General features: G+C 42.4%; 1 protein-coding gene across 1 annotated transcript in view; it reads right to left on the bottom strand.

The window, feature by feature from the left end:
- LOC133624460 (neuronal acetylcholine receptor subunit beta-2-like) overlaps positions 1-13,334 on the bottom strand; it is a 61,963-nt gene that overhangs the window by 12,113 nt on the left and 36,516 nt on the right. Inside the window, exons 6-7 of the mRNA XM_072916436.1 lie at positions 10,258-10,784; positions 3,657-4,147 (exon numbers count right to left, since the gene is read on the bottom strand). Coding sequence (XP_072772537.1) covers positions 3,657-4,147; positions 10,258-10,784 — 1,018 coding nt within the window. The remainder of the gene's footprint in view (positions 1-3,656; positions 4,148-10,257; positions 10,785-13,334) is intronic.

Genomic DNA, 13,334 nt, shown 5'->3' with positions numbered 1-13,334 from the left:
GGACTTGGAGAAGGCATTCAACCATTTCCCCCGGGAAATCCTGTGGACATTGCTCAGAGAGTTTGGTGTATTGGACTGACTGATTGTGGCGGTCGTTCTGCTCCTTGCATGATAGTGTCAGAGCTTGGTCCGCTTTAAGTCGGACCCGTTTCCAGTGAGGTTGGACTTCGCCAGGGCTGCAGAATTTCTTGGCGCAGTCAGGACAATGAGTTGCAGGATCTGCTTTTTGCGGATAATGTGGTCCTCTGGCTTCATCTGGCCAGGCTCTTCAGCTCTCACTGGAGTGTGACGCGACTGGGATGAAAATCATCATCTCAAAGTCCAGGTCCATGGGGCTCACTTAGAGAAGGGTGGAGTGCCATCTCCAGGTTGGGGAGAAGATCCTGCCCCAAGTGGAGGAGTTCAAGTACCTTTGTGTCTTGATCACGAATGAGGGGAGAGTGGATTGTGAGCTCGACAGGTGGATCGGTACAGCATCTGCAGTGATGCAGACCCTGCATCACCCACTCAAAGCTCTCAATCTATGTCTAAATCTACGTCCCTATCCTCAGCTATGGTCATGACCTTTGGGTCATGACCAAAGAGACAAGATCATGGGTGCAAGCGGACGAAATGATATTCCTCCGTCGAGTGGCAGGGCTTTCTGTCGAGATAGGATGAGAAAATTCTGCAATTCGGGAGGATCTCAGAGTAAAGCCACTGCTCCTTCACATCGAGAGGAACCAGACGAGGTGGTTTGGGCATTTGGTCAGAATGCCCCCCGAACGCCTCCCTGGGGAGGTGTTTTGGGCGCCTCCAACTGGTAGGAGACTACAGGGAAGGCCCAGGAGTGGTGGAGAGACAATGTCTCCTAGCTGGCCTAGGAACACATCAGGATCACCTGCGAAGAGTTACACGAAATAGGTGGGGAGAGGCAAGTCTGGGCTTCTCTACTTAGGTTGCTGCCCCCGCGCCCCGACTTCGGATAAGTGGAAGAAGATGGATGAATGGATATATACATCCATGCTACACTTGTGAGGTGGGATGGATTTTGTTGGCAAAGAAGAACTGCTAATTAGCACCGATTTAGACAGATTTTTGAACACTATTTGAGAGGAATAGGTCTTTTGTGTACATAGTAAACATGTCTGATCTTTGAGTTCAACTCATGAAAAATGGGAACACAAACAAAAGTGCTGCGTTTATATTTTTGTTCAGTATACGTACATATATATATACTGTATATATATATATACAGTATATATATATATATATATATATATATATATATATATATATATATATATATATATATATATATATATATATTAGTGATGGGTCCGGCAACACCGATGCATCGGCGCATGCGTCGAGCTCATAGAGCAAAACCCTGTGTCGGTGCGCGTACCGCTTTTAGAAAGTCATGTGACCGATCATGAGCTGTTTTGGTCACGTGACCGATACGCGAACTGTGTCGCACTCCCGCCTCCTCTGTGCCCTGTGAGCGGGTCTTTTCTACAGCCGGAGAAATAATAACTAAGAAGAGACGACTGAAGTGTTGATAACAACCAAACTTAACCCGCCCCCTCTATATCCCACACCCCGGATTGTAAATAATGTAAATAATTCAATGTATATACTCTGATGATTAACTTGTGTGATGACTGTATTATGATGTTAGTATATATCTGTATCATGAATCAATTTAAGTGGACCCCGACTTAAACAAGTTGAAAAACTTATTCGGGTGTTACCATTTAGTGGTCAATTGTACGGAATATGTACTTCACTGTGCAACCTACTAATAAAAGTCTCAATCAATCAATGAAAGAAATCGTCTAAAATTGAATAAGTTGGAAAAACTGTTTTTTTTTAAATAAAAATGTGTAAAAAATTAATTTAAAAAAATCCCAGTCCACAAGCATCCTCATTCACAACACATTCTCTTAGATTTCCATGTTATGATACATGTTCACATTTTTTATTGACTGTATCTAAAAAAGATAAAAAATATATTTTTATTTAAATGATGATATGAAATAATCCTAAATGAAATATAATGACTTGGTTTATATTATTGTATATACTAGGTCATAAAATCAATGTCAGTTGAGTCGGTCCATAGGTTGCCTGTAGGGATTTTTAATGTCCAGCAGATGTCAGTATTTAGTGACACAGTATCGACACAGTATCAATACAGTTTTGCAATGTGTCGAAACGCTTCATGACGCCTCATCAACCCATCACTAATATATATATATATATATATATATATATATATATATATATATATATATAAATATATATATATATATATATATATATATATATATATATATATATATATATATATATATATATATACGGCCTACGGATCACGATTGAAGCCAACAAGCAAACCGTCAACTTCCTTGACGTCACTTTCAACCTGAGAAATAACAGCTACCAACCATTCACGAAACCCAACACAACACTCCAATACGTGCACCATGACAGCAACCACCCACCCACCACCACGAAAAGAATACCTACCGGAATCAATAAAAGGCTATCGATGCTGTCATCTAGCAAAGCTGAATTTGACCAAGCAACCCCCCCGTACCAAAAAGCCCTTGATGAAAGCGGATACAATTTCACCCTCACCTATGAACCCACGCCAGGAAACCAGCCAAAAAAGAACAGAAAACGGAACGACATCATCTGGTACAACCCCCCATACAGCAAAAACGTCTCAACGAACATTGGACACAAATTCCTCAATCTGATTGACAAACACTTTCCCAAAGACAACATCCTAAGAAAAGTATTCAACAAGAACAACATTAAATTGAGCTACAGCTGCATGAACAATATACGACAAATCATCTCAAACCACAACAAAACAATTGCAAATGAGCCGTCTGCCCTCAGACAGAACGACTCCAAAACCAACAAAGGATGTAATTGTCAAAAGAAACCTGATTGCCCTCTCAACGGGGGGTGCTTACAAACATCAGTTGTCTACCAATCTAAGGTAATACGCAAGGACATTAACACATCCGACACATATGTAGGATTAACCGAGGGAGAATTCAAAACCAGATGGAACAATCACAAGGCTTCTTTCAGGAACAAAAACCTGCGAAATACCACAGAACTCAGCAAACACATTTGGGACCTCAAAGACAATAATGTTGAATATTCAATAACATGGCAAATTCTTGCATCCAGCACACCTTACAATAGTGGTAATAAAAGATGCAACCTATGCTTGAAAGAGAAACTGTTTATTATTTACCGTCCAGACCTGTCATCCCTCAACAAGCGCAGCGAAATTGTAACAGCATGCCGCCATAGACGGAAACACCTCCTAGACACATGAGCCAATCACCACGCCCCTAGGCCAGCCTGTACCCACCCACTCTGTGCCCTATATAAACCATGGTATGCGAATGCTCCCATTAAAATCTCCTGACGATTGAGGGTACCCCCCCCCTCATGAAACAGGCCTGTAGAGATGAAATAGTCTTGTGATTTTTTCCCACACATACATATATATATATATATATATATATATATATATATATATATATATATACATTGATCTTATCATGATATCATGATTAACAAACTAAGTTAGTATTAGTATCGGCAAATAGTATTAGTATAAAATATGCACTATTTGAAGTTGAACTTACTCCTTCGTCATCATCTTCTTTCTTCATGTGCTCAGCAATGTATTTCACTCCCTCCACCGCCTCCTGCACATCAGCTTCCCACTGGGTGGTCAAAGGCCTGTGGACGTCTGGACATCCATACCCGATGTCCGGGATGTCTCCCAGCCTCCAGCAATACTTGTGGGCCCAGTTTGCGTTCACATAGGAGGAGTTGGTATTAGTCCGAACTTCACTCAGGTTCACGTTAGACAAGCGTCGCTTATCTCTTGCCGTCTGAGAAGGATTCTTTCTGACGGTGTCGCGTTCCGCACACATCCTCTTGACTCTTTTACGGACGTTAGTCACACCTGGACGCCTCATGAAAAGTAATGTAGGGAGTTGGACCAGGAAGAGGCGGTTGACCCACTTAGGCATGTGGTGGGTGGATGGAGAGCGGTGATGAACGTTCAGGACGCAAACGTTGGTCACGATGGAGAAGGTGACCAACACCATAGTAAACATGAGGTATTTACCTTGGGGAACACAAAAACAACCTCAGATACTTCTCATTTCCTCTTTCAAAGTAAAAGCCTCAGGGACGGACAGCATCTGAGCAAAATGCGGGTTTGCATATCCCCTCTCAGTTCATACCAATGAAGACATAAAGTGGAAAAATAACTAATTGACTGACATTAGCTGACTGATTGTTTCCCAACAGTTCAAAAATAACATCTGCACTCTTGGAAAAACATACCATGAACAAATGTACTGTAAAAATGGTTTGTACGTAATAAAAATATATGTCATACACTTTTAAAATGTTTGTACTGTACTGTAAATAATGTATATACTGTAAAAAAAAAATGTTTGAACTGTAAATGTATATACTGTAAAAAAATACTGCATATAATGTAATACAAAATTGAATGTACTGTAAAAACATGTATCTACTGTAAAAATGAATGTGGTGTAAAAATATGTTCAGAATGTAATGTAAAAAAATCTATGCACTGTAGAAAAATAAAGCATAGTAAAATAAAGTTTGTACAGTAAAAAATGTAGGTTCAGTAAAAATATGTATCTAGTGTAATAAAATATGCACATTATGTACCTTTACAATACGTATGCACTGTATTGGAAACAATGTATGTACTGTAAAAAAAAATGTGCTGTATCTATGTATCGTACAAATAAGTACAATACTGTTAAAAAAAATGTTATGTACTGGTAAAAAAAAAAAAAAAGATTTACAGTATGTTATAAAAACGTATCTATTGTAAAAAAGATGTTCTATAAAAAAAAATTGCATGTAATGCAATAACATATATACAGTAAACAATGTATGTGGTGCAAAAAGATGTACAGTATGCACTGTAAATATATGTATGTACTGTAAAAATGTATGTACTGTAAGAAAATATGGATAGTAAAATGTATGTACTGAATAAAAAAATGTATGTACTGTAAAAAATGTATGCACTTTAAAAATGTGCATACACATTTAAGTCATGTTTCATCCATACTGTAAAAATATGTATGTACTTTAAAAAGAAGTACAGTAAAACACATTATGTAATGTAAAAAATGTATGCACTGTAAAAGAGATGTATGCACTGTAAATGTAGATACTGTAAAATTGCATCCATCGATCCATCCATCTTCTTCTGTTTATCCGAAATCAGGTCGCGGGGCAGCAGCATAAGCAGAGAAGCCCAGACTTGCCTCTTTCCAGGTACTTTGTCTAGCTTTTCACAGGGTATTTTGAGGCGTTCCCAGGGCAGCTGGGAGGATAGTCTCTACACCATGTCCTGGGTCTTCCCCGTGGTCTCCTACTGGTCAGACGCGCCCTAACTACCTCTCCACGGAGGCATTCTGGGGGCATTCTGACCAGATGTCCGAACAACCTCATCTGGCTCCTCTCGATGTGGAGGAGCAGTGGCTTTCTCAGAGCTCCTCCCAAATGACAGAACTTCTCTAAGGGAGAGCCCTGCCACCCGACGGAGGAAACTCATATCAGCCGTTTGTACCAATGAGCTTGTCTTTTCGGTCATAACCCAAAGCTAATGACCATAGGTGATGATAGGGACGTAGATCAACCGGTAAATTGAGAGCCAATGTTGCTGTTTTTTTACCACAACGGACCGATGCAGGGTCCGCATCACTGCAGACGCTGGGCTGATCCGCCTATCGATCTCACGATCCACTCTTCGTGTACAAGACCCCTACTTTAGCTCCACCACTTGAGGCAGGATCTCCTCCCCAGCTCGGAGATGGCACTCAACACTTTTCTGTGCTAGAACTATGGACTTGGAGGTGCTGATTTTCATCCCAGTCGTCTCACACTCAGCTGTGAACCGATCAAATTAGAGCTGAAGATCCTGGCCAAATGAAGCCAGCAGGACCGCATCAACCGGAAATAGCAGAGCCCTAATCTTGCAAAATAGATCCCCTCAATGCCTTGACTGCATCTAGAAATTCTATCCATAAAAGTTGTAAACATAATTGGTGACAAAGGGCAGCCCAGGCGGAGTCCTACCATCACTGGACACGGGTCCGACTTACTGCTGACAATGCGGACCAAGCTCTAACACTGATCATGCAAGAAGCGGACCGCCACAATTAGGCAGTCTGATACCCCATACGCTCTGAGCACTCTACACAGGATTTTCCGAGGGATACGGTCAAATGCCTTCTCCAAGTCCACACAACACATGTAGACTGGTTGGGAAAACTCCCATGCACCCTCAACGATCCTACCGAGAGTATAGAGTTGGTCCACAGTTCCACGACCAGGACGAAAATCACACTGCTCCTCTTGAATTCGAGGTTCGACTATCCGGCATAGCCTCCTCTCCAGTACACCTGAAAAGAGCTTACCAATAAGGATGAGGAGTGTGATCCCACGATAGTTGGAACACACCCTCCCCAGTCCACCAATCCAAAAGGACCGCCCCCGATGTCCACGCAGTGCTGCAGAGACTTTTCAACCAGGACAGCCCCAAAGCATCCAGAGTTTTAAGGAACTCCGAGCGGATATCATCCACCCAAGAGCCCTGCCATCGAGGGACTTCTTAACTACTTTGGTAACATCAGCCACAGAAATAGGAGTGACCACCACAGAGTCCCCAGGCACTGTTGCTTGCTCATTGACAGACAAGAAGTTGGGATTGAGGAGGTCTTTGAAGTATTTCTTCCACCGAGCCACAACATCCCTTGTCGACGTCAGCAGAACACCGTCCCCACTATACACTGTGTTGACAGTGCACTGCTTCCCGCTCCTGAGGCGGTGGACGGTGGTCCAGAATCGCTTCGAAGCTGCCTGGAAATTGTTGTCCATGGCTTCTCCAAACTCCTCCCATGTCTCAGTTTTTGCCTTTTCAACCGTAAAAGCTGCATACCACTTGGCCTGTCGGAACCTCTGCGCTACCTCTGGAGACCCATGAACCAAAAGAACCCGATAGGACTCCTTCAGCTTGACGGCATCCCAGGTTCTGGGATTACCGCCACCTTGGGCTACAGCTCTGATCGGCTGTCTCAACAAAAGGGGCACGGAACAGGGTCCATTCGGACTCAATGTCCAGCACCTCCCTCGTAACATGTTCAAAGTTCTTCAGAAGATGGGAATTGAAACTCTCTCTGACGGGAGACTCTGCCAGTCGTTCCCAGCCAACTCCTCATTAGGCATTTGGGTCTGCAGGTCTGTCAGGCATCCTCCCCCACCATCGGCGGGGGAGGATGAAAAAGATCCAGTGTGCTTCCAGTTCAAAGATGGCTCACCAGGTCACCTGACCTACTCTCGCTCGGCACACAGAACCCTCCACCCTGGTCCGGAACTCAATATTAGTCCCTATCCTAGCTGGAAGTCACCAAAAAAAAAAGGCGAAAATTTGAGAAAGAGCCATCAATCTGTCAATCCGATCGAAACCGATCACTAATAGTGATCGGTTTCAACCGATCACTGTTAGAAACACAGTGATCGGTTGAAAGCTCCGCCTCCCTCTTCACCCGAGTGTCCAAAACATGAGACCAAAAATCAGATGATAAAATCACAAAGTCGATCATCGAACTGCGGCCTCGGGTGTCCCGGTGACAAGTGCACATATGGACACCCTTATGTTTGAACATGGTTGACAATCTGTGACGAGGTTCAGATCAGGGCGGCCGTTTCTCCCAATTACGCCTCTCCAACGGGAGCATTGAAGTCCTCCAGTAGAACAAGGGAATTACCAAGGAGAGCACTCTCCAGTACTCCCTCTAGAGACTCAAAAAAGGGTGGGTACTCTGAACTGCTCTTTGGTGCGTAAGCACAAACAACAGTCAGGACATGTCCCCCCACCCGGAGGTGAAGGGAAGCTACCCTCTTGTCTACCGGGTTAAACTCCACCGTGCAGGCTCTGAGCTGCAGGACAACAAGTATTGCCACCCCTGCTAGAACTTCTCTACCTCGCGAACTGGCTCAGGCTCCTGCCCCAGCAAGGTGACGTTCCACATCTCAAAAGCTAACTTCTGTAGCCAAGGATCGGACTGCCAGGGGCCCTGCCTTCGACTGCTGCCCAACTCACAAAGCACCCGAATTCTATGGCCCCTTCCATGGGTGGTGAGCTCATTGGAGGGGGGGTCCACGTTGCCTCTTTGCTCGGCGACCAGGCGCTCGCCATCGAGCCCCACCTCCAGGCCTGGCTCCAGAGGGGGGGGGGGGGGGGGGGGGGGGGGGCGCCGGTGTGTGAACAAAGTCGTTCAGTAAAAATAAATACATGTTCTATAAAAAATATGAACTGTAAAAAATTGTGTGTACTGTACAAAATGTATGTACTTTAAAAATACGTACTGTAAAGGTATCTGGTGTAATAAATATGTAGCCCAAGGTGTGTACCGTAAAAATGTATGTACTTTGAGATAATGCATTGTACTGTAAAAAATGTATGTACTGTAAAAAACATGTATGTGCTGTAAAAAAAAGTATGTGATGTAAAAAGAAGATATACAGGTAAAAGCCAGTAAATTAGAATATTTTGAAAAACTTGATTTATTTCAGTAATTGCATTCAAAAGGTGTAACTTGTACATTATATTTATTCATTGCACACAGACTGATGCATTCAAATGTTTATTTCATTTAATTTTGATGATTTGAAGTGGCAACAAATGAAAATCCAAAATTCCGTGTGTCACAAAATTAGAATATTACTTAAGGCTAATACAAAAAAGGGATTTTTAGAAATGTTGGCCAACTGAAAAGTATGAAAATGAAAAATATGAGCATGTACAATACTCAATACTTGGTTGGAGCTCCTTTTGCCTCAATTACTGCGTTAATGCGGCGTGGCATGGAGTCGATGAGTTTCTGGCACTGCTCAGGTGTTATGAGAGCCCAGGTTGCTCTGATAGTGGCCTTCAACTCTTCTGCGTTTTTGGGTCTGGCATTCTGCATCTTCCTTTTCACAATACCCCACAGATTTTCTATGGGGCTAAGGTCAGGGGAGTTGGCGGGCCAATTTAGAACAGAAATACCATGGTCCGTAAACCAGGCACGGGTAGATTTTGCGCTGTGTGCAGGCGCCAAGTCCTGTTGGAACTTGAAATCTCCATCTCCATAGAGCAGGTCAGCAGCAGGAAGCATGAAGTGCTCTAAAACTTGCTGGTAGACGGCTGCGTTGACCCTGGATCTCAGGAAACAGAGTGGACCGACACCAGCAGATGACATGGCACCCCAAACCATCACCCAACCATGCAAATTTTGCATTTCCTTTGGAAATCGAGGTCCCAGAGTCTGGAGGAAGACAGGAGAGGCACAGGATCCACGTTGCCTGAAGTCTAGTGTAAAGTTTCCACCATCAGTGATGGTTTGGGGTGCCATGTCATCTGCTGGTGTCGGTCCACTCTGTTTCCTGAGATCCAGGGTCAACGCAGCCGTCTACCAGCAAGTTTTAGAGCACTTCATGCTTCCTGCTGCTGACCTGCTCTATGGAGATGGAGATTTCAAGTTCCAACAGGACTTGGCGCCTGCACACAGCGCAAAATCTACCCGTGCCTGGTTTACGGACCATGGTATTTCTGTTCTAAATTGGCCCGCCAACTCCCCTGACCTTAGCCCCATAGAAAATGTGTGGGGTATTGTGAAAAGGAAGATGCAGAATGCCAGACCCAAAAACGCAGAAGAGTTGAAGGCCACTATCAGAGCAACCTGGGCTCTCATAACACCTGAGCAGTGCCAGAAACTCATCGACTCCATGCCACGCCGCATTAACGCAGTAATTGAGGCAAAAGGAGCTCCAACCAAGTATTGAGTATTGTACATGCTCATATTTTTCATTTTCATACTTTTCAGTTGGCCAACATTTCTAAAAATCCCTTTTTTGTATTAGCCTTAAGTAATATTCTAATTTTGTGACACACGGAATTTTGGATTTTCATTTGTTGCCACTTCAAATCATCAAAATTAAATGAAATAAACATTTGAATGCATCAGTCTGTGTGCAATGAATAAATATAATGTACAAGTTACACCTTTTGAATGCAATTACTGAAATAAATCAAGTTTTTCAAAATATTCTAATTTACTGGCTTTTACCTGTATGTACTGTGACTGGTGAAGATAAGATCCAGCAAATATTGCTTTTTTTTCAAAAACTGACAAAACTCACCAATGAGTGGCACTGCCAGCGAGGTGGGTGGTACAATCTTGGAAATAAGCAGCAGAAACACAGTGAGCGCTAGCAGCACTGAAATACACAAAGTCATCTTCTGACCACAGTCTGATGGCAGGTAGAAGACCAAAATAGCCAAAGAGGTAATGAGCACGCAGGGAATGATCAGATTAATCGTGTAGAAGAGCGGCTTCCTCTTGATAACAAAGTCATAGGTGATGTCCAAGTAAGTGATGTCATTTGGGTCCTCGTTCTTGCGTCCAGGAAGCGACACAATGTCCCACTCGCCACTGGGCGTGAAGTCGTCACGGCTGGCGAAGTCGCTGGTGAGCATCAAGTCCACCTCTGTGTGATCATAAGTCCAGGAGCGGAACTTTAGGGTGCAGTTCTGCTGGTCAAAGGGGAAGTTCTGTACTTCGATGGCGCAGGCTGATTTGTAGATGGCGGGCGGCAACCACACAATGTCCCCTGTGTTGGACACCACCGTGTTGCAGTAGAAGGACACTTCGTACACGCCATCAGCACTGAAATCACAATAATTATGGATTATTTGTCATCAACGTGAGCACAATGTATTCCATTGATGGGATAGTGACATATTAAACGTACCATATTTTTCAGACTATAAGGCGCAATTAAAATCCTTTCATTTTCTCAAAACTTGACCGTGCGCCTTATAACCCTGTGCACCTAATGTACGGAATAATTTTGGTTGCGCTTACTGACCTCAAAGCAATTTTATTTGGTACATGCATACTTGCCAACCCTCCCGAATTTTCCGGGAGACTCCCGAAATTCAGCGCCTCTCCCGAAAACCTCCCGGGACAAATATTCTCCCGAAAATCTCCCGATTTTCAGCCGGAGCTGGAAGCCACGCCCCCTCCAGCTCCATGCGGACCTGAGTGAGGACAGCGTTTTTTCATAACGGGAGGACAACAGGGTGACAATAACTAAATCATCCAGACTAGAGATAAATTGTATTATTATGTTTATTTTACCTAAAAATAAATATGTTTATTAATTTAATTTTTTTTTTTTAAACTAAATACATTTTTACTCTATTTTGCTAAAAACATCAAAATTAATTGTATTTTTATTTGTATTTTTTCGTGACTCCTTATTACATCCAGCCATAGAATTATACATTAAAATAAACATATTTGAAATAATTGATTTTAAATTATCATAATAATTCATTTAAAATGACCATATTTAATTATTAAAATAATTGCTTGTTTATCAACAACTTTAGCATTTTATTCATTACATTTTGAAACTCTCAGAAGCCAAGTTATGTTATATTCCTTAATATTTATTTATGCAAGTTTGAAGTATCAATTATCTAAACACAGTTTGTTTGCATATTTTCAGGATATATATATATATATATATATATATATATATATATATATATATATATGTATGTGTGGGGAAAAAAATCACAAGACTATTTCATCTCTACAGGCCTGTTTCATGAGGTGGGGTACCCTCAATCATCAGGAGATTTTAATGGGAGCATTCACATACCATGGTTTATATAGGGCACAGAGTGGGTGGGTACAGGCTGGCCTAGGGGCGTGGTGATTGGCTCATGTGTTACCTAGGAGGTGTTTCCGTCTGTGGCGGCATGCTGTTACAATTTCGCTGCGCTTGTTGAGGGATGACAGGTCTGGACGGTAAATAATAAACAGTTTCTCTTTCAAGCATAGGTTGCATCTTTTATTACCACTATTGTAAGGTGTGCTGGATGCAAGAATTTGCCATGTTATTGAATATTCAACATTATTGTCTTTGAGGTCCCAAATGTGTTTGCTGAGTTCTGTGGTACTTCGCAGGTTTTTGTTCCTGAAAGAAGCCTTGTGATTGTTCCATCTGGTTTTGAATTCTCCCTCGGTTAATCCTACATATGTGTCGGATGTGTTAATGTCCTTGCGTATTACCTTAGATTGGTAGACAACTGATGCTTGTAAGCACCCCCCGTTGAGAGGGCAATCAGGTTTCTTTCGACAGTTACAGTCTTTGTTGGTTTTGGAGTCGCTCTGTCTGGGGGCCGACGGCTCATTTGCAATTGTTTTGTTGTGGTTTGAGATGATTTGTCGTATATTGTTCATGTAGCTGTAGCTCAATTTAATGTTGTTCTTGTTGAATACTTTTCTTAGGGTGTTGTCTTTGGGAAAGTGTTTGTCAATCAGATTGAGGAATTTGTGTCCAATGTTAGTTGAGACGTTTTTGCTGTATGGGGGGTTGTACCAGATGATGTCGTTAATATATATATATATATATATATATATATATATATATACATATATATATGTATATATATATATATATATATATATATATATATATATATATATATATATATATGTATGAAATACTTGACTTGGTGAATTCTAGCTGTCAGTATACTCCTCCCCTCTTAACCACGCCCCCACCACGCCCCGCCCCACCCCCACCCCCGACCACGCCCCCACCCCCCACCTCCCGAAATCGGAGGTCTCAAGGTTGGCAAGTATGGGTACATGGTAAAATGATAACTGTGACCACCAGATGGCAGTCACACATAAGAGATACGTGTAGACTGCAATATGATGGCAGTCACACATTAGAGATACGTTTAGACTGCAATATGACTCAAGTAAACAACATCAAAATGTTATACGCTCCATTGAAAATATAGAACATTACACACGGCGCTAAAAAATCTTTCAAAATGTTTTAAGTATAACTTTGGTAAGCCATGAGGCCGCACCGCTTGATGGATTGTACTGTGCTTCAACATACGAGTATTACCGTATTTTCCGCACTATAAGGCGCACCTAAAAACCACAAATTTTCTCAAAAGCTGACAGTGCGCCTTATAACCCGGTGCGCTTTATATATGGATAAATATTAAGATTCATTTTCATAAAGTTTCGGTCTCGCAACTTCGGTAAACAGCCGCCATCTTTTTTCCCGGTAGAACAGGAAGCGCTTCTTCTTCTACGCAAGCAACCGCCAAGGTAAGCACCCGCCCCCATAGAACAGGAAGCGCTTCTTCTTCTACTGTAAGCAACCACCCGCCCGCGTAGAAG

This window comes from Nerophis lumbriciformis, linkage group LG27 (assembly GCF_033978685.3).
Source record: "Nerophis lumbriciformis linkage group LG27, RoL_Nlum_v2.1, whole genome shotgun sequence".
Taxonomy (NCBI): domain Eukaryota; kingdom Metazoa; phylum Chordata; class Actinopteri; order Syngnathiformes; family Syngnathidae; genus Nerophis; species Nerophis lumbriciformis.
The sequence above is the reverse complement of the archived record's forward strand: the minus strand, read 5'-3'. Positions and strand labels throughout refer to the sequence as shown.